Below are 22,484 nucleotides of genomic sequence, written 5' to 3'. Positions count from 1 at the left end.
GAGGACGAAGAGGAGGAGCCTCTTCTCGATGCACGGGAGTGCAGAGCTGCCAAAAGGCAGGAGTGGCTCCTCAGGAGGAGTTCTTCTCAAGAGTAAGGCTTGGGGATAATTGGCTACTCCCATAGCCTATTTAAGGAGGAATGCCGACTGAAGGGAACAACTTCGTTCACATACCTTCGTGTCTTGTCTTGCTCATCTTATCAGCTTCCTGCAAATTGCTTCTTGGCAATCTGCCAACCATAGTAAGCTTTCCGTTATTATTCTTTGAATTCTTGGCGGCTGTTAATGCAATTAATTAGCAGCCGCTGTTGTAAAAGACTGGTTTATTCAGTAAACTAAGGTTTGAACAGACTTTGTGTGTGCTGCATTTTTGGGGTCCGTAGCTGGGGCAGAACATAAAGGCATAGGAAACAAACAAACAAACTGAGAAATGTTGAGTTTATGATCCATTTAGAATCCTAGTTCTGGAAGGGACCTCCGAGATCTTCTAATCCAATTCCCTACTCAAGCAGAGATCATCTATCATCCCAGACAAATTGTTGTCCAGTCTTGAAAACCTCCAGTGATGGAGCACCCACAGCTTCCGGAGATAAAGCTTTCCAACTGGTTAATTGTCCTCAATGTCGGGAAATTTCTCCTTACTTCTAGGTTGGCCCTGTGTTTAACAAGCTTCCACCCATTCCTTCTTGTCCTGCCCTCCGGTGTGAGCTAATCCAGCATTTCCCCCTTCTTTTTTAACTGGCTTTCACATCTTACTTGCCATACCCAAGCAGAACTTTTTTTTTTATTTGAAAGGTTGATCTGTCCTGCAAAAGTATTTAATACGACTTCCTTTCATTGTTTCTCGCGCACCATTAAAGCATTTGATTTTCCTGATCACAGCATTGTGTTAAGCACTGGGCGGAAGCAACAGCCTGCCTTTATCTTCCCTTCGAATGAACAAGAGTTCCTGCCTGGCGTGTACAATTGGGAATAAATAGTCGGCAAGGCCAGTCCAATGTAGCCTCCTGCAACCGAGAGGGCTGCGACCACAGAGAGGCTCACGAATGATGGACATCGGATCCTGGCACAGAGCAAAGGTATCCAAGATGGTCTTCAAAGAGACCACATGGCCAATGCTCCATGCATAGAGTGTTGGCCAGTAGACCAACTCTCACTCCAGGGTCTGTGGATAAATGGGAGGAGGGGAGATCTTTAAGATGAATACTTGCTTAACATTATTGTTCTGATTTTATGTGAGGCGAACAATTTTTCCTAGAATAAGGACTGGGCAACAGCTATGTACTTTTAATGAAACAGCATTCTTGATGAACAAGGTGTTGGGCGCAGTGATCATTCCTGAATTTTGGATAGGAGCAGAATCAGTAGAATTTTGGATAGGAGCAGAATCACTAGAATTTTAGATAAAAGCAGAATCACTAGAATTTTGGATAGGATCAGAATCAGTAGAATCAGTAGAATTTTGGATAGGAGCAGAATCAGTAGAATTTTGGATAGGAGCAGAATCACTAGAATTTTGGATAGGATCAGAATCACTAGAATTTTGGATAAAAGCAGAATCACTAGAATTTTGGATAGGAATAGAATACCTAGAATTTTGGATAGGATCAGAATAATTAGAATTTTGGATAGGAGCAGAATCAGTAGAATTTTGGATAAAAGCAGAATCACTAGAATTTTGGATAAGAGCAGAATCACTAGAATTTTGGATAGGATCAGAATTACTAGAATTTTGGATAGGAGCAGAATTACTAGAATTTTGGATAGGAGCAGAATCAGTAGAATGTTGGATCAAAGCAGAATCACTAGAATTTTGAATAGGATCAGAATAACTAGAATTTTGGATAGGATCAAAATAATTAGAATTTTGAATAGGAGCAGAATCAGTAGAATGTTGGATCAAAGCAGAATCACTACAATTTTGGATACACCAGAATTTTGGATAGGACTAGAATCACTAGAATTTTGGAAAGGAGCAGAATCACTAGAATTTTGGATAAGAGCAGAATCACTAGAGCCTAGCAGATTGTTAGCTTTTCATTGGGTGTTGGATTCCAACTTGGCAATCAAGTTCAACTAAATATAGTCTCCTTCTAGATCCTCCAATTGCTCTGATGTTTGATTTCTTTTTTTCTTTTTAAAAAATGCTCCCCAGGGGGCTTGCCTTAATTTCTAGGACTTTTTTGACTGCTGTAGTCAGAAACTGTTGGAGTGACTAGCAATATTTCTATGCAGGTTTCAAATTGTTTCATTGGGGGAGCTGAGTTGACTAGGTGTAAATGCACATGAATGAAAAAGGAAAAAAAAAAAAGCAATGGATAGGATTTTGCTGGGCTAACATTCTTGTCTACCCTTCCTTGGAGCAAATCCAGTGTAATCCAACGACCACAGGATTGTGCTGCACAGTTGGGATTTTTCTCCTAATTACTCTTTTTTTTTTTAAATTATTTCATAGATGATTGGATCCAGATGTTTACTCCTGCTGCTCTTAGCCCTGCCTGTATCAACTCTGGGTAAGAAGTCCATCATTAGCCCGCTCGGTTACGCTATCGTTGTGGCATTCTTGTTCAAACAACCAGCGCGATTAGTGCATGCATTCTGCTCAGTGCGCAGTGAAAATATTGTTGCCTGTTAGTGACTGTCAAGTCATTAGCATGTATTAGCACTTTGCACACCCCCAGAGGTCTAAACTTATATCGGGTTTTGTCTCCTGCAATGACCTGGTACAAAAGGTTGCAAGTCATTTGAATCCAAGCCTTTCTTACTGACTTTGCTAACCAAACTTGGGATTCTTGAGGCAATCCTTGGTAGTACAGGGGTTTAAGGCACCCTGTTATTAAGCTGGTTATTAAGACCAGCTGCCTGCAATTACTGCAGGGTTCGAATCTCGCCAAGGCTCAAGGTTGACTCAGCCTTCCATCCTTTCTAAGGTAGGTGAAATGAGGACCCAGTTTGTGGGGGCAATAAGATGACTTTGTATAAAATATACAAAAGGATGAAGGCTATTGCTGAGCACATTGTAAGCTGCCCTGAGTCTTCGGAGAAGGGCGGCATATAAATCAAATTAAAAAAAAAATCCTAGCAAACCACATAGCGGTTAAGAGTATATCAACGAAACTTGTGATTTCCTAACTTGATCCATTCTCAAGCCACAGGAGGAAAGGACCAGTAGTGGGATTCAGCCGGTTCGTGCCACTTCGGGAGAACCGGTTGTTAACTTTCTGAGCAGTTTGGTGAACTGATTGTTGGAAGAAATCATTAAGGCAGAGAACCAGTTGTTAAATGATTTGAATCCCACCACCGGAAAGGACCACTGCTGCTTTTCCTTCTTTGTCCCATCCCAAATCTCTGGGCTTTGTCAAAATAAAACTTTGGGGTGGGTGGGTGTAGAGAGGAACCCCAAGAGCTACTTTGCTCCTTGGCTTTTCTCCTTTTTCTCTGCAGCTCATGATGATTGTCACGTTCAGTGAAAACCCTGCCCGTCTCTTATTTTGACTTCGTTTCACGGAGGGGTTGAGAGTAGGGCAGGCCTATTAGAACTGCAGAAAAAAACAATGGCTACCAACCTGCCTTCCATTGAGGGCCTGTATACTGCACAAGTCAAAAAGAGGGCTGTGAAAATATTTACAGACCCCTCGCATCCTGGACATAAATTGTTTCAACTCCTACCCTCAAAACGACACTATAGAGCACTGCACACCAGAACAACGAGACACAAGGACAGTTTTTCCCTGAACGCCATCACTCTGCTAAACAAATCATTCCTTCAACACTGTCAAACTATTCACTAAGTCTACACTACTATTAATCTCATCGTTCCCACCACCCATCTCCTTCCACTTATGACTGTATGATTGTAACTTTGTCGCTTGTATCCTTACGATTTATATTGATTGTTTCCTGATTGCTAATTTGTACTCTATGACTATCATTAAGTGGTGTACCTTATGATTCTTGATGTACGTATCTTTTCTTTTATGTACATTGAAAGCATATGCACCAAGACAAATTCCTTGCTTGTTCAATCACGCTTGGCCAATAAAAAATTCTATTCTATTCTATTCTATTCTATTCTATTCTATTCTATTCTATTCTATTCTATTCTATTCTATTCTATTCTATTCTATTCTATTCTATTCTATTCTATTCTAAAAAAAATAAATAAATGTGTGACTGGCTGTGTGGAGTTTCGATTTTCTAGTTTGAATGTCGAGTGTTGCCTGATACTTGTCACCTCATTTGAAAATGGTAGAACTTCATAGAATGTTCTATACCAGGGGTCTCCAACCTTGGCAACTTTAAGACTTGTGGACTTCAACTCCCAGGAGTCTGGGAGTTGAAGTTCACAAATCTTAATGTTGCCAAGGTTAGAGACCCCTATTCTATACATATGGACATCCTACGTTAACTAATCATGATCTTGCAGGGCAAAAAGAATTCTCTCCGCCATTTGCACGCTGTAGCCTTTTTGGAGGCGATCACATCAAAACCTTTGATGAACTGCTGTATGATTTTGCCGGAGACTGCAGCTACCTGCTTGCTGGAGACTGTGAGAAGAGGTCTTTCCTCTTACTTGGTGAGTTTAAACTGCCTTTTGCATATGCTATTGAATGCTTCTGGAATGTTGTCTGAAGTTCTCCAAGTTTTTGGAAATTGGAAGAACGAGCAATTCAGCTAAATATAAGGGAGCTTGCTAGAAATGGAAGCTGTTCAACATAGAACATAGAATAATAGGGTTGGAAGAGACCTTGGAGGTCTTCTAATCCAACCCCTTCTCAAGCAGTAATACTATTCCAGAATAATGGGCTGTCCAGTTTCTTCTTGAAAACCTCCAGTGATGGAGCATTCACAACTTCTAGAGGTCATCTGTTCCACTGATTCGTTGTCCTCACCGATAGGAAATTGCTCCTTAGTTCTAGGTTGAATTTCTCCTTGATGATCTTTCAGTCGTTACTTCTTGCCTTGCTCTCAGTTGTTCTGGAGACTAGGGTGAGCCCTTCTTCTCTCTGATAGTCCCTCAAGTACTAGAAGACTGTTATCAGATCACCCTAGTCCTTCTCTTTGTTAGACTAGACATACCTCATTCCCTCATTCATAGTATGCTTTTACCTCCAGACCAGGGATGAAATGCTACTGGTTTGCACCAGTTCAGGCGAACTGGTAGCAGTGGCGGCAGGTGGTTCAGAGAATTGGTAGCGGAGGCAGTGCGAGGCTCCGTCCACCCACCTGGATGTCGTTACTTCCTGGGTTTAACCAGGAAGTAACCTGTTTTTGACCCTCTGTGCATGTGCAGAAGGCTTTGTGCATGCACAGAGGGTCTAAAATAGCATGTGATGTGCACGCACTTTCGAACCGCTAGGGAAGATAAGTAGATTTCACCCTTGCTCTAGACCCCTTATTGTCATTGTCGCTCTTCTCTGCATTCTTTCTAGGGTCCCACTAGTGTTAAGTTGATCCCACCCAACTCAAAACCTCCCAATAAATGACTTGCACCAATCCTGTCCTAGATAGCCAACCATCTCTCTCAGTCCTGGGTTCTGCTTCCAGTATCTTCTTACCTTCCTCCCATCCTAAATGGAAACATAAATCTGCTTCAACATCTTTTTTTTTTAATCATACTGTCTTACAGGATCCTCCTTCACTAGAGATTTCAGACAGATTTGGGACATCTGTCTATCATGAATGGCATGCCACTAGATGATGATGAAGATGATGATGATGATGATGATGATGATGATGATGATGATGATGATGATCATCATCATCATCATCATCATCATCATCATCAATGCACCAGGGGATGTGACTTTTGCAGGTTTTTCTATGATTCCTCGAAATTACAAGAAAAGTCATTTTGCACTTCTGTTAAAATTGGTTGAGAATGTTTTTGTTTAATTTGAACTTTTTTGCAAGGTTGCTGGTTCACATTTTTCATTTGTTCCGCCTATCCATGTAAAAAACGGATGATCTTTTTTTAAAAAATGATTTTCTATTAGTTACATTTCTTAGTGCTTAATAAGCATCGTGTTGTCTGGGTATTTAATTTGCTTAGCAATATAGATTATATTCTTAATCCCCACCCCTTTTTTCCAACCACTGATAAAATAGATTCCATGTTTGATAATATTCGGCGTCTTCTTTCTGTTTAATTTTCAATGTAAGTCTATCCATTTCGGCACAGTCTAGTATCTTCTTAATCATCGATTCGTCTCATGGTGTTTCTTCATTTTCCCACTATTGTACGAATATAATCCTCGCTGCTGTTAAGACATGTAATATTAAATACATACTTTTCTTATCAGGTTTTTCTGATATTATACTTAATAAAAACAGTTCAGGTTTGTTTCCCTATTATCTTTTCTAACCACCTGTGTATTTTTGTCCAATTTTTCTTTTTCTTTTGCTTTAACACAAGTCCACCACATATGATAAAATGTGCCCATTTTTTTGGTTACGTTTCCAACCTCTGCTAGACATATTTTTAAACATTTTAGCTAAGCTAGCTGTCATGCCTGGAAGCCATATTACCTGTGTGCCTTGAGGATGCAGGCCTGCCACAGTCATACCGTGGGAAGTTGGGAGGGGGGATTGCATGAGTGAAGTAAAGATAGCCATAACAAACTTCTCTAAGAGAAGTTCAAGGCCATGGTGTCCGGCAGCTGTGCAAAGAAGAAATTGGAGGATGTCTCCTGCTCAGGAAAGAATTGATTGGAGTTGTGTGGACATGTGGTAGATGTGGGCAAGGTCTATAAACTTTCTTGTGGTTGAGGAAAACCCGGAAGCTTTCAGATTTGGGTTTTCCCAGATGTGCCAATATGACATCTTTAATAAAAGTCAGCTTTGAGGAACTGCAAGCCTCAGAGTTTGATTTCGTTGGGGGTGTTACTTGGAACCCTGACACTAGCATTTTTTTAAAAAAATGGATGAACTTTTGATTTGGATGGCCTTGAAGATTTTGCATGGTTTTTGGGAAATTGGCACACCAAAGAGCTGGTATATGTTCTGCCCCAGCTACGGACCACAAAGAACGCAGCACACACAAAGTCCGTACAAACCTTAGTTTACTAATTAAGGATTACTAATGAGCTTTCTTAGTAGTTGTTCAAACACAAGTACAGTTTAAATCAGTCTTTTCTGAACAAGGGCTGTTAATTTAACTTCATTAACAGCTGACAAGAGTCCAAGAAATAATAATTAAATTCTGAGGTACAGTCTTTCAGATAACTGTAAGCTTACTGTGGTTGGCAGAATGCCCAGAAGCAATTTGCAGGAAAAATGTCAAGAGAGAAGCAGGAGCCGATCAGATGTTTCTGGAGTCAATACGCGAAAGAATATGAACTTTCTGCAAATTGCCTCAGTTGTCGTCCTTCCTTAAATAGGCTAGGGGAGTGGTCAATTAGCCCCAAGCCCCGAGGAGACCTCCTCCTGAGGAGCCACTCCTGCCTTTTAACAGCTCTGCGCGCCCGTGCATTGAGAAGAGGCTCCTCCTCTTCTTCCTCTTCACTTATGGGAGCTTCTGAAGGCCCTGGCTGAATCCTCGCCTCTGGCACCAACTCTTCTCCAGCCTCCTCATTGTCTGACTCGGATGCCAGTTGCACAGGCTGCTGGCGAATCACCACACCAGCCTCCTCGCTGTCAGAATCAGCTACCAGCTGCACAGGCCGCTGGTGGGCCACAACAGTATAACATTAAATACAAGCAGTAAGAACAATTGCTTCTCATAATTTACCCATAATTGTTAAAAAGGAGAACAAGCCAATGATTGTTAGTAAAAATGTTACTAATCTTTTGTTCCATTTCAGGTGACTATCACAATGGGAAAAGAACCAGTCTTTCTCTGTACCTTGGAGAATATTTTGATATTCATGTATTCTTAAATGGCACTGTGACTCAAGGTGAAAAAAGGTAAACATTTTGGTCACGTCGACATCAATACGGGAAGTCCTCGACTTACAACCATTCATTTAGTGACCATTTGAAGTTACAATGGCACTGAAAAAAGTAACTTGACCATTTTTCACACGACTTTTGCAGCATCCCCATCAAAATTCAAAAATTTGATCAAAATTCAGATGCTTGGCAACTGATTCATACTTATGACGGTTGCTGTGTCCCAGGGTCATGTGATCACTTTTTGTGACCTTCTGACGAGCAGAGTCCATGGGGGAAGCCACATTCACTTAAAACGGGTCAGCAACCTATGGCTCCAGAGCCGCATGCGGCTCTTTCATCCCTCTGCTGTGGCTCCCTGTCAGGTGATCCCACCATTGGCTGGCCCCGCCCCTCACCCTCTCCTCCCAGTCACTAATCGCCTGGCATGAGAAGGTAAGGGCGACAGTGGGGGATGGAGATGCGACTAGGGCAGAGACAGAAAGATACAGAGAGAGGGGGAGAGAGAGAGACATAGAGAGATACAGAGAGAGGGGGAGAGAGGGAGGGAGGGGGGAGAGAGAGATGTCAAAAGGATTTTGTGGTACCCTGTGTTTTTTAACAACTGGTTCTATGCCCTAATGACCGGCTGGGTAGGCATGGCTGGGGGGGGGGGTCATGTGACTGGTGGAAGTGAGTGACATCGAGTTGGTCACGCCCACCCAGGTTTTGTGGCTCCCGATGTTTTCTTTTCTGTGGGAAACGGGTCCAAATGGCTCTTTGAGAATTTAAGGTTGCAGACCCCTGACTTAAAAACTGTTCCTAACCTCACAACTGCACTTAACAACTGTAGCAATATAAATTATGATAAAGATTAATGAGTTTATAGAAGCATATATTAACACCCCCCCACACACAGCAAAGGGTGGCAAAGAGATGATCAAATCGATTCTTTTATGCAAAGAAGAGAATATACCTAACCTTGTTTCTATTCTGAAATTGCTTCTGAATTTTGTACTTGCAATGAAAAAAAAAATACAAAACTTGTTTTTGTTAACTAGGCAGGCTTATTGTTATAGGAATGGCTTGTACATACTGTTGTGCCTTTTTCTTTCTTTATCTCCCTTTGCACTATATTTCTTTTCTTTTCCCTCCCCCTTTTCTTAAGTTTTCTACTATTTTTATTATTATTATTTTTTATTATACCCTGTTTCCCCGAAAATAAGACATCCTCTGATAATAAGCCCAATCGGGCTTTTGAGTGCATGCCCTAAAATAAGCCTCCCCCCGAAAATAAGCCCTCCCCGAAAATATTTAAACGTAGAGCTGGAAATCAGGTAAGACAGCAAGAGGAGCCTCATCTTGCTCCATGCACCCCAAAATAATAAGACCTCCCTGAAAATAAGGCCAAGCGCTTATTTCGGGGTTCAAAAAAATATAAGACAGGGTCTTATTTTTGGGAAAACGCAGCACATTTTCTTTTATTATACATCACATTTCCATTTTTGCAACAACAGTGTACTATCTGTATCATGTCTCTTTTAAGTATACATAGTATTATACACCTTGATTATAACCATTGTTCTCATAATTATACAATGTAGTCTCTTTTAAATATACATAATCTTGTACGACTTCGTTATAACCATTATTCTCATAGTTATACCATAACACTCTATACATTTGAAAACTGTATACACTCTAATCTATAGTCAAGTACAGTCCAATGGTATTATTACTTATAGTATATATGCTTATATCTATCTATCTATCTATCTATCTATCTATCTATCTATCTATCTATCTATCATCTCTCTCTCTCTCTCTATCATCTCTCTCTCTCTCTCTATTTTGTTAATCTTCTTTCGTTATTGTTACTAATCTCTGCACCTGTTATCTAACCATTTGTACAATAAGTCCCATGTTAAGTAATACTCTGTTTCCTTTTTATCCTTAATTTCTACTATTTTTTTAAAAAAATTTACTTTGTATTTTATATTTTGAAAAAACCAATAAAAATCATACACGAGGAACAACTGTGGCAAGACAGCTCGTAAAATGGGGCCAAATTTACTTAACAACTGTCTCGTTTAGCAACAGGAATTTGGGGGCTCAATCATGGTCCTAAATTAAGGACTGTCTGTATTCCAGAATCAAAAGTAGTGTATTCTATTCTGCACCGGATACTAAGGGAATCTCTCTTTCCTCTTGTAAAAAAAAAGGATTTTGATACCATATGCCTCAAACGGAGTCTTTCTGGAAAGGGAAGCCGGGTATTATAAGCTGTCTGGTGAGGAATATGGCTTCGTGGTGAAGATTGACACCGGTGGGAATATCCTTCTAAGCCTTGCAGAGAAACACTATAATAGGACATGTGGACTCTGTGGAAATTTCAACCGATTTGCTGAAGATGACTTCATGACTCAGGAAGGTGAGTAGTCAGTATGTACTGAATAGTATCTTTTGGTATTGCCTTCTTTCCAGTAATGTTTACTTGAAAGCTTCTAATATTCCTCACTCATTATGTGGTTCTTCATTGTGTCTGGAGCGTATCTCTTTGCAGGACATCTGTGTCACCCTTGTGGGGCAAGCTAGATAAGAATCACAATTAGATGAGCTCATTCTACTTGATTGCGAAGCTACATTCGCATAATCTTGCAAGTAAGGAAGTACACTCCTCCCCCCTCAGGTCTTCTATACAGCCTGAGAAACTAGGGAAGATCTCTTTTGAGCCTCTTCCTCACCTGTTCTTCAGCTTTTATTTTACTTTATTTATTTGTCAAGAACATATTAGGTAATATATATAAATATAAACATGAACTGAATACATAAAATAGATACAAATAGAGGAAACATTGGGACAGGGACGGTAGGTACACTGGGGCTCTTATGCACGCCCCTTACAGATATCTTAGGAATGGGGTGAGGTCAACAGTAGACAGTCTTAGGTTAAAATTTTGGGGGTTTGGGGAAGAAACCACAGAGTCAGGTAGTGTATTCCAGGCATTGGCCATTCTGTTGTTGAAGTCATATTTTCTGCAATCGAGTTTGGAGCAGTTCACTTTAAGTTTGTATCTATTGTGTGCTCATGTCTTGTTGTGGTTGAAGCTGAAGTAGTCATTGACAGGTAGGACATTGTAGCAGATAATTTTATGAGCTACGCTTAGGTCCTACCGAAGACGGCGTATGCTGTCTGTTGACTGAGGGTTCCCTTGGCTGAGACTTTTTGCCCAGTCTCCCAAGGTCTTTCCCACGTGCCATTAAATCAGTGCAACCAGTCACTTTTGGAAGTGGGAATAGTGAAGCTGAGAGAATGGCCATCAAGTGGTTCAACAACCTGAGGTAAAGTTTGTGCCAGAGAGATCCAGCTTATGAGGCTTTGGACACCGCTTTATATGTCCCTCAAGTTTTGGCAAGCTCTCCAAAGACCAATAGCAATAGCACTTGGGCTTATATACAGCTTCACAGTGCTTTATAGCCCTCTCCAGTGGTGGGATTCCAATAATTTAACAGCTGGTTCTCTGCCCTAATGACCAGTTGGGTGGGCGTGGCCATGGTGGGCATGGCCAGGGGGTGTACAGGCAGCACTCGGCCTCCTGCACCCCCCCTGGGAGCAAAAACGGGCCGCAGGGGGAGTGCCACACCCCCATGCCCCATTTTGGGCCTAGTATGCCTCTCTGCTGCCCCCTGGGAGCAAAAATGGGCTGTGGGGTTTTGGGCCTAGTAGGCCTCCCTACACTTACCTGGGAGCCAAAACAGGATGCATGAGGGGAGGGGAGGGGGAGGGGCCAGCCAGCAATTTAACAACCAGTTTCTCCAAAGTGGTGTGAACCGGTTGAACCCCACCACTGGCCTCTCTAAGCGGTATTCAGGATAATCCCCTGGGGATCCAACTGCCTCCCCCGTCCCCCTCCTTCTTGGGGACTACCTTAAAGGGACAGGCTGCAGCAGCTCCGTTCTGAATGGAGGGAGAAAAGTTTGCATTCTCTCTGCTGCATTTAACATTGAATTCTGTGGAATATCAAGAGGCTGGAAGAAGTGAGCGGCGACTGGCTGGGCGTGGGTGGGGCCAACGAGGGGTTATTACTACCGGTTCAGCGAACCTATGCCAATAATCCCCAGCGATTCACCCAAACCGGTTCGAACCGGTTGTATTTCACCCCTGGCCTAATGCCACCTATTCTACACCTGTCCGTTTGGTTTTTAAGACCACTTACTTTTCTTGCCACTGAATTGTATTTTGTTGGATAGAGTCAAGTATTCATGTCTGTCAAGATCTTTCTGGATCTTGAGTCTATCTTCTAAAGAAGATAGCTTAGTGCTGTCTGAAAATTTGAAGAGTTCCTCTTCTATCCCCTCATTTAAATCTTTTATGAAGATGTTGAAGAGAACCAGGCCTAAGACAGAGCCTTGGAGTATCCCTCTTAAACTTTAATGACAGCCATGAGCTCTCATGAATAAAAAGAGTTTATCATGAGATTTTATTCATCTCATGAACAAAAAGAGATAATGGATGATAGGCTCAAGATCCAGATGGATCTTGACAGACTTGGGTCCTACTTAACAGAATGAAATTCAATGTAGAGAAAAGTAAAGTCTAACCCTTAGGCAAGAAAAACCAAAAAGTACACATACAGACTGGGTGAAACCAGGCTTAATAGCAGGGATCTATTGAGAGGGATCTTGGAGTCTTAGTGGATATCAATTAAATATGAGCCAACAGTGGTGTGGTGTGGTGTGGTGTGGTATGGTGTGGTGTGGTGTGGTGGCAGCCAAAAAAAATCCAATGCAATCCTAAATTGCATTAATAGAGGGATACAATCAAGATCAAGTGAGGTACTAATACTACTCTATAAAGCCTTAGTAAGACCACACCTAGAATGCTGTATTCAGTTTTGGTCACCACACTATAAAAAAGATGTTGAGACTCTAGAACCGTGATGGTGAACCATATCGGTGGGCACGCGAGCTCAGCTCCAGTGCACACATTTTTGGGCCTTCTGGGCCACCTGGAAGTAGGAAAACAGGCTGTTTCCTGCCTCCAAAGGGCCTGGGGTGGGTGGGGGAGGCCGTAGCCATATCAGTGGGCACCGCAGCTCAGCTCTGGTGTGCATGCCATCTGATTTTTGGGCCTTCTGAGCCCACCAGAAGTAGGGAAACAGGCTGTTTCCTGCCTCCAAAGGGCCTGGGGTGGGTGGGGGAGGCCGTAGCCATATCAGTGGGCACCGCAGCTCAGCTCTGGTGTGCATGCCATCTGATTTTTGGGCCTTCTGAGCCCACCAGAAGTAGGGAAACAGGCTGTTTCCTGCCTCCAAAGGGCCTGGGGTGGGTGGGGTAGGCCTGTTTTTCTTTCTCACCTGGATCCAGATCATCTCTATGCATCTGGGGAGGGCGAAAACAACCTTCCCCACCCTTTCGGAGATCCTCCGGAGGCCTGAAATGGCCCGCATAAAATTATGGGTGTGGGCACACACGCGTGTCAACCTCCCCCACCCCCACTTCCTGGCACGTGATGGCAAAAAGGTTAGCCATCACTGGTGTAGGGTCTTCTGCTTGGGCAGGGGGTTGGACTAGATGACCTAAAAGTCCCCTTCCAACTCTGTTAATCTGTTAAAGATATTGCTTGGAATTCTCAGCCTGGTTTCTGCTGATCACTGAGTGGCTATAAAAATGTCTCCTGATCAGCTCCTTCATTGTCTGTCTCTGAATAGATTCTTTACAGGGAGTTCAATCTTTCAAGCCCATTCTTTTCAAAGTTAGCGGGGTTTTTTTTCAATCTCTTTCTTTTTGGGAGAAACTACACAGGGCCCTCTGATCCAGATCGGGAGCTGCGTGCTCACAGCCTTGTTATTTTCAACTGGGGAAATTGCAATTAGTAATGCAAAGCCGAAAATGTTGTTTACTGCAAACAGCTGCTGGAAGGCGTATGGAAGGAAATGAGTGGACTTCTAGGGAAAGTTTTGCAACCTTGGTGCAGCCGTGACAGGAGTTGGGTTTGAGCCCGCCACAAAAGTGTGCCTTTAAACATCTGGTAACCTCTATTTAGGGACGCGGTGGCTCAGTGGCTAAGATGCTGAGCTCGACGATTGAAAGGCAGTTCGGCGGTTCGAATCCCTAGTGCCGCGTTAACGGGGTGAGCTCCCGTGACTTGTCCCAGCTTCTGCCAACCTTGCAGTTCGAAAGCACGTAAAAAATGCAAGTAGAAAAATAGGGACCACCTTTGGTGGGAAGGTAACAGCGTTCCGTGCGCCTTTGGCGTTGAGTCATGCCGGCCACATGACCACGGAGACATCTTCGGACAGCTCTGGCTCTTCGGCTTTGAAACGGAGATGAACACCATCCCCTAGAGTCGGGAACGACGAGCACCTATGTGCGAGGGGAACCTTTACCTTAACCTCTACTTTAGGTATGGCTGTACAAAGTTTAAGAATTTTAACGTATCTGATTAAGGCTGCAGGGCAGCTGCGCAGAAAAAAAACTTGCTGGAATGAAACAATTGCGCAATTTGAAATCTTTTGAAAAAGGGTCAGTACGTTAACAGCCAAATGCGAAAGGTCTCTTCTTGTTTTTTTTTTGACTGATTTTATTCCAGCTCAGATGATTCATTTTACCTGAGAAACATTTCTTTTTATTTTTTTTATTTTTCTTTAAAAAAAAAAAAAACACCACATGGAATGTTGACTCAGTTTAAGAGGGCTGTATCCCGTGATTAGGAAATTCTCAAAAAGGTTCCAAAGAAAAAAAGAAAAGCAAGAAAGGACACACAAGTTACAACAGTTTGTTTAATGACTGTTCAAAGTGACAACGACACTGAAAAAAGTGACTGATGACTCTTTTTTCACACTTATGGCCATTGCAGCATCCCCCATGATCAAAATCCGGGTGCTTGGCAATTGAGCCTTGGTAGTACAGTGGTCTAAAGCACCCTGTTATTAAGACCAGCTGCCTGCAATTACTGTAAATTTGAATCTCACCAGGCTCAAGGTCGACTCAGCCTTCCATCCTTTCTAAGGTAGGTAAATTGAGGACCCAGTTTGTGGGGGGCAATAAGCTGACTTTGTATAAATATACAAAAAGGATGAAGGCTATTGCTTAACGGATTGTAAGCCGCCCTGAGTCTCCGGAGAAGGGCGGCATATAAATCAAATTTAAAAAAAAAGAAAATTGGTTCATATATTTATGACGGCTGCAGAGTCTCTTGGTCCTCCTGGAATGCAGCCCCTCCTTCCTGGAAAGCCACAAAAAGTGAGAATCAGGACAAACTGGTTAAGGCCACTCCCCTCATCTACTTCCTGCCATTTGCTTCAATGGTGGAAGACGCAAAGACGGGAGGCAGGCAGTCTCCAGCAATGTTTGAAAGAGGGGAACTATTTGAACATTCCCTCCCCCAGAAGTCCTGAACTTCAGAGACTCAGTTTTAAAAAAAAAAAAACAACAAGGAGCCCTCATTGGATGTCTCTTGGGACCTTCCTCACAGAGGTGGTATTCAGCCGGTTCGGACCGATTTGCCCAAACCGGTAGCGGAAATCGCAAGTGGGCTCACCCACCCGCCCCAGCTCCAAGTCATGCTATTTAGGCACATTTTTGAGGCTGGCCACATGTGTGGAAGGCCGGGCGCAAGCACGGACAGTACACGCATGCATGGACAGTGCGCGCATGCACGGACAGCACCCGCACACACGGACAACACACATGCATGTGAAGCAAGCACCCGCATGTGCGACAAACCAGTGGTAAAGTTAAGTGAAACCCACCCCTGCTTCCTCAATGCCCTTAGAAGATCTGTCCCATCTGACTTCAATTTTGGAATCCTTGGTGCTCTCTCTGAGCTTGTTGCTTTCTTGCGTTTCATCACCCAACTAGGTTGATGAAACATCTGCAAGAAAACAACAAGCTCAACAAACCCAACTAGGTTGATGAAACATCTGCAAGAAAACAACAAGCTCAGTGAGAGCACCAAGGATTCCAAAATTGAAGTCGGGTTGAACTAAGTTGGGTGATGAAACATCGGCAAGAAAACGGACAATCTCAGGGAGCAATCCAGGATCTCACAACTCAACCCTGAGCCGCAAATATTCTCTTATTATCGGGGCTTCAATTTTATTCCTTATTCTTTTGGTTTAAAAAAAGAGGATATGAGCACGGTGGCCACCACAGCATCTGAATTAGCTTTGTTTCTGAAAATGCTTCTGGATTCAAATAATAAAGGATGTTGGCAGATCAGGGTTTTGTCTGGAAGGCTGCCAACGTTGCCAGCAAAAATAGAGGGACATTCTGGGTCTGGAGAGGGATGCAAATGTAACTCTCAACCTTTAGTTGGGAATTGCTGCTCATTGTGAGAATTATTGTGTGAATAGTCATTGTGGTGTGAATGCTCTAGAAAATCCGTATTTGCCCCCAGGTGCTAAAAGGTGGTGACTCTATATGTTTTCCTCTTGAAGATCTGAATCATTTTTCTGGTTTTTCTTCTTGGAAGGAAGGTCAGTGAATGAGCATTGAATAATACGCTGGTATTATTTTTAGGAAGGAAATTTCCACTTTGCTTTCTCATGGGAAAAAAAAAATACCCTGCGTAAAACGTATTTGAAGCTTAATTGTTCTTCTTCTTCTTCTTCCTTTTTAAAAGATAATTCAGTAATTGCAGTATTTTTCCATGTCTGTGATCAGATAGCAATAGGTCTCCCCACACAGATGGGCAGGAACTAAATTCACAATCTGCTTCTTCTTCTTCTTTTTTTAAGCCAGTTCTTCCGTTTTAAGAAATGGTTTGTGTTTCTGAGGTTGTCACTACAGGTAGTCCTCGATTTACGACCCCAATTGAGCCCGACATTTCTGTCGCTAAGAGAAACATTTGTTAGGGGAATTTTGCCCCATTTTACGAACTTTCTTCCCACAAGTGTTCAGCGAATCGCTGCGGTTGTTAAGTTAGTCACACGGTTGTTAAGTGAATCTGGCCTCCCCCGTTGACTTGGCTTGTCAGAAGGTCGCAAAAGTGGATCGCGTGACCCAGAGACACTGCAACCGTCACAAATATGAGTTGGTTGCCAAGTGTTCTGATTTTGATCACATGACCATGGGGATGCCGCAACAGTTGTAAGTGTGAAAAACGGTCATAAGTTACCGTATTTTTCGGAGTATAAAATGCTCCGGACTATAAGACGCACCTACCTTTTTTGGTGAGGAAAACAAGAAAAAGAAATCTGCCTCTGCCTCCCAGCAATTTGCCTCCTTGCAGCAAACAGCAAACAGCCTGTTTCAGTTTCAGTTTCATTTTCAGCACAGCCTGATTAGCACAAGAAAAAGAAATCTGCCTCTGCCTCCCAGCAATTTTGCCTCATTGCAGCAAACAGCCTGCTTTACTTTCATTTTCGTTTTCAGCATAGCTTGATTAGCACAAGGGAAAAAAATCTGCCTCCCAGCAATTTACCTCCTTGCAGCAAGCAGCAGAGGCCCGCACAGCAATAGGCAATGGCAATGCACCCAAATTTTCATCCCCTTTTTTTTGAGGGGGGGGGAAGGTGTCTCTTATACTCTGAAAAATATGGTACTTTTTCAGAACCGTTGTAACTTTGAATGGTTGCTATATGAACCTTTGAAAATCGAGGACTACCTGTATTTGAAGTTTCTGTCTTGCCAATGCCTTTAGGGAGCATCTGATGCTCTTATAGTGCCATCTCTCCTTCAGACAGGGTTTCCACGCTTGGGGTATAAGGTAGGATGAGATGGGCGGCAAATCAATTTCATAATGAATAATAAACAAACAAACCTTGGTCAATGGAAGATGTGTGGACTTCAACTCCCAGAGTTCCCCAGCCAGCTAGGAATTCTGGGAGTTGAAGTCCACACATCTTCCAGTGACCAAAGGTTGGGAAACATTGTTCTGGGAGACAGGGTGTGTTTGTGAGAGAGTCTTATTCCAAAGACTTTGTACCTTGCAGGCTGATGTAATGGGGGCTGTGCACTCACAAATAAATCAGTAAATTTTCCCTCTGGCCTGAGCTGCACAACTTTCCTTTATACAGTTAGAAACTGAAGCCAGCTCATGAATTATTTTTCTGAGTATCTTATGCAATTAGAAGTGGTTTTTTAGAAATGCAAGAGCCCAGAGTGATTTTTGAGGTTTGATCCATTTGAGAAAATAGCTTTTAAAGAGAACGATAAGCTTTGGGTGCTGGGTTACAGTGGTGAAATCCAAATTTTTTTACTACCGGTTCTGTGGGCATGGCTTGGTGTGGTTTGGTGGGTGTGGCAGGGGAAGGATACTGCAAAATCCCCATTCCCACCTGACTCCAGGAGGAAGGATAATGCAAAATCTCCATTCCAAATCCCACTCCTGGGGGAAGGATACTGCAAAATCTCCATTCCTACCCCACTCCAGGGGAAGGATACTGCAAAATCCTGATTCCAAACCCCACTCCTGGGGGAAGGATATTGCAAAATCCCCATTCCCTCCCCACTCCTGGGGGAAAGATACTGCAAAATCCCCATTCCCACCTCACTCCTGGGGGAAAGATACTGCAAAATCCCCATTCCCTCCCCACTCCAGGGGAAGGATACTGCAAAATCCCCATTCCCTCCCCACTCCTGGGGGAAAGATATTGCAAAATCCCCATTCCAACCCCACTCCTGGGGAAGGATACTGCAAAATCCCCATTTCCTCCCCACTCCAGGGGAAGGATACTGCAAAATCTCTATTTCCTCCCCACTCCAGGGGAAGGATACTGCAAAATCTCCATTCCCACCCCACTCCAGGGGGAAGGATATTGCAAAATCCCCATTCCCACCCCACTCTGGGACCAGCCAGAGGTGGCATTTGCCGGTTCTCCGAACTACTCAAAATTTCCGCTACCGGTTCTCCAGAACCTGTTGAATTTCATCTCTAGTTACAATGCAGAGCCCTCCGTAACCCATTAAAAGTGTGTATTAACAAGGGAATTCTAATCAGATTATCCCATAATGTTACCTTTTCTCTCCTGTCCATTTCAGGGATATTGGAAGAGAACAGCTACAGTTTTGCAAACTCCTGGGCAATGAGTAACCAGCAGAAGAAATGCCAGCGAGTAATGCCTCCGAGCTACACATGCAACATTTCCTCAGATGCTGCAGAAAAGGTTTGTGTGTAGCAGTGTGAGACTCAGGGTCCTCCCCCCCCCCTTTTTTTTTTTTGTCGAGTACATATTAGATAATATATATAAATATAAGCATGAATTGAATACGTAAAATGAGTACAATTAAAGGGAACATTAGGACAGGGATGGTAGGCATGCTGGTGCAATTATGCACGCCCCTTACAGACCTCTTAGGAATGGGGTGAGGTCAATAGTAGACAGTTTTAGGTTAAAGTTTTGGGGGTTTTGGGATGAGACCACAGAGTCTGTAGTGCATTCCAGGCATTAACAGCTCTATTACTGAAGTTATATTTTCTGCAATTGAGTTTGGAGCGGTTCACTTTAAATTTGTATCTATTGTGTGCTCGTGTATTGTTGTGGTTGAAGCTGAAGTAGTCATTGACAGGTAGGACATTGTAGCAGATGTTTTTATGAGCTGCACTTAGGTCATACCGAAGGCAGAGTAGTTCTAAATTTTCTAAACCCAGAATTTCAAGTCTGGTGGCATAAGGTATTTTGTTGCGAGCAGAGGAGTGGAGGACTCTTCTTGTGAAATATTTCTGGTCACGCTCAATTGTATTTTGTATATTGAAATTAGAACAGGGAGGGTGTTGTGGTCCGTTGGCAGCCTGCGGAGCTGGCAGCGGAGTCGGACAGCAATGAGGCTGAGGAAGAACATGGGCCAGTCCTGGAGTCTGACGAAGGCCCAGATGAGGGCTCTGTGTCGGAGGCAGAGATGGGGCCAGGGCCATCTGGGAGTAATGTGCAGACTCCGGAGCCTCCAGAGGCTGACAGTAGAGAGGCAGAGAAACAGGAGGAGCCTGTTCCTACTGCACGTATGAGAAGAGCTGCCAGAAGGCAGGAGCAGCTAAAGCAGAGAGGACAACTCAGGAGTAGGGCCAGGAGATGATTGGCTCCTCCCATAAGGCTTAAAAGACCAGCAATGGCTCTTGGCCTCTTTGCTGGAAAACAACCGTTGAGAGAATTGCTTCTTGTTTCGCTGTATTTATTTCTTGTCGGTGTCTTCTGCTTCTGAACTTTTGCCAAGAAAAGCCTTGGGCAGTTTGCTTAATTATACCAAGGTCGGTGATAAACTGTGGAATGGTGTTTTGAAGAATTTGCTTTAATTTAGTTTGGACGACGCGGAGAATGAGTTAATTCTCAGCTGTTCTAATAAAGTCTGTTTGTTTTCGAACTGTTTCCATTTAATACTAACTACTTGGGCCTGGGTCACAACAGGGAGGGTAGGAGTGGGAAAACCTCCAGAAGATTTCAAAACAGGTAATCCTTGGTTTACAACAGTTCGTTCAGTGACCGTTCGAAGTTTCAACGGCACTGAAAAAAAAAGACTTCGGGTAAATAGTGCATTGATTCAGGGACATCCTGACTGGCTGTACTTCTGGGTCTTCTGGGGTCAGATTGACAATTCTTTATTTTGAGGGAACGGGGTATTTCCCCGCTTGTAAATGCAAGGCAAACTCCCTCCAGGGATCAATAGCTAGGAGAGATTTGCAAGAAAGAGGGGCCGAAAGTGGTGTGATCATCACAGACTTTATTAAATGCAAATACTTGCAGGAATAAACCTGCAGTGCTCCTGGGAATAGATACTGGGGATGTATGCCATGTTCTGCCATGACATGTTGGTGCCAGCGGGCAGGATTTAAAGCTTTAATACCCAACACACTGAGCATTGATTAATCGTGGGTGAAAAGCAAACAATTAAAAATGTATGAGTAACTAACTTATAAGCTTATACAAGGCCTTCCTTGTGAACTCCTCAGCGTCTCTGCACCTGGCCTTAATTCCATGGATGTTCTCAGGCTGTGATAAGCACTTCATAGATGATAGAGATAGATAGATAGATAGATAGATAGATAGATAGATAGATAGATAGATAGATAGACAGACAGACAGTGAGATAAATAGTGAGAGTGAGATAGATAGATGATAGATACGATAGATAGATAGATAGACAGACAGTGAGATAAATAGTGAGAGTGAGATAGATAGATGATAGATAGATAGATAGATAGATAGATAGATAGATAGATAGATAGACAGACAGACAGACAGTGAGATAAATAGTGAGAGTGAGATAGATAGATGATAGATACGATAGATAGATAGATAGATAGATAGATAGATAGATAGATAGATAGATAGATAGACAGACAGTGAGATAAATAGTGAGAGTGAGATAGATAGATGATAGATACGATAGATAGATAGATAGATAGATAGATAGATAGATAGATAGATAGATAGATAGATAGATAGATAGACGTGGGTTGAGGGTGGGTGGTGGGTGGGTGGATGGATGGACAAACAGACAAATAGACAGACAGACAGACAGACAGACAGTTAGACAGATAGTGAGATACCGCATATAATTACAGGTTGTCCTCATTTTATGACCATAATTAAGCCCCATTTTCTGTTGCTAAAAAAGACAGTCATTAAGTGAGTTTTGGCCTATTTTATGAACTTTCTTGCCAGAATTAATAGGTGAATCACTGCAGTTGTTAAGTTAGCAACATGATTGTTACATGATTCGATTTGATTCGATTTGATTTGATTTGATTTGATTTGATTCGAATGGAATGGAATAGAATAGAATAGAATAGAATAGAATAGAATAGAATAGAATAGAATAGAATAGAATAGAATAGAAAATATGGAATTGGACTGGACTGGACTGGACTAGACTAGACTAGATGAATAGAACAGAACAGAACAGAACAACAGAACAGAACAGAACAGAACAGAATAAAATAGAATAGAATAGAATAGAATAGAATAGAATACAAAATATGGAATTGGACTGGACTGGACTGGACTGGACTAGACTAGACTAGACTAGACTAGACTAGACTAGACTAGTCGAATGGAATGGAATGGAATGGAATGGAATAGAATAGAATAGAATAGAATAGAATAGAATAGAATAGAATAGAATAGAAAATATGGAATTCGACTGGACTGGACTGGACTAGAACAAAACAGAACAGAACAGAAAAGAACAGAACAGAACGGAACAGAATAAAACTTTATTGTCAGTTTAAATGTACACTCATCAGCATACATTAAAATGAAATTTTGTTGTGTTCAGCTGTCAAACAATAACCATTAAGACAGCTAGAAGCATTTCCTCTTCTCCTTCTTCATCCCTGTAGTTTCCTTGTCTGTTCATGCTGAAATGAGGGTTGCACTGAAGAACCTCCCTATCTTTCGGAAATCTATCTGACTTCCATTCTGCTAAGTATAGATGGTCCTTGACTTACAAGCTTTTGTTTAGTGATCGTTCAAGGTTACAACAGGACCGAAAATGGGATTTATGACCATTTTTCACATTTATGACCTTTGAGACATCCCCGTGGTCATGTGATCAAAATTCAGGCACTTAGCAACTGACTCCTATTTATGACGGTTGCCGAATCTCGGGGTCACGTTTTGCTGCCTTCTGTCACGGAAAGTCAGACAACAGAACAACCGCAGTGATTCAATTAG

At 42.5% G+C, this 22,484-nt stretch overlaps 1 protein-coding gene across 1 annotated transcript in view; it reads left to right on the top strand.

The window, feature by feature from the left end:
- The first annotated feature begins 1,021 nt into the window (after positions 1-1,021).
- The window catches only part of VWF (von Willebrand factor), a 197,208-nt gene continuing 175,745 nt past the window's right edge, over positions 1,022-22,484 (top strand). The window contains exons 1-6 of the mRNA XM_070946842.1: positions 1,022-1,079; positions 2,456-2,513; positions 4,427-4,576; positions 7,803-7,905; positions 10,092-10,300; positions 18,856-18,980. Of these exons, the coding sequence (XP_070802943.1) occupies positions 1,047-1,079; positions 2,456-2,513; positions 4,427-4,576; positions 7,803-7,905; positions 10,092-10,300; positions 18,856-18,980 (678 nt within the window). The 5' untranslated portion in view covers positions 1,022-1,046. The remainder of the gene's footprint in view (positions 1,080-2,455; positions 2,514-4,426; positions 4,577-7,802; positions 7,906-10,091; positions 10,301-18,855; positions 18,981-22,484) is intronic.

This window comes from Pituophis catenifer, unplaced genomic scaffold (genome assembly GCF_029215685.1).
Source record: "Pituophis catenifer annectens isolate HBS135680 unplaced genomic scaffold, rPitCat1.0.hap2 SCAF_7, whole genome shotgun sequence".
In the NCBI taxonomy this organism is placed as follows: domain Eukaryota; kingdom Metazoa; phylum Chordata; class Lepidosauria; order Squamata; family Colubridae; genus Pituophis; species Pituophis catenifer.
Note: the sequence above shows the minus strand (reverse complement) of the source record. Positions and strands in the feature narration are given on the sequence as shown.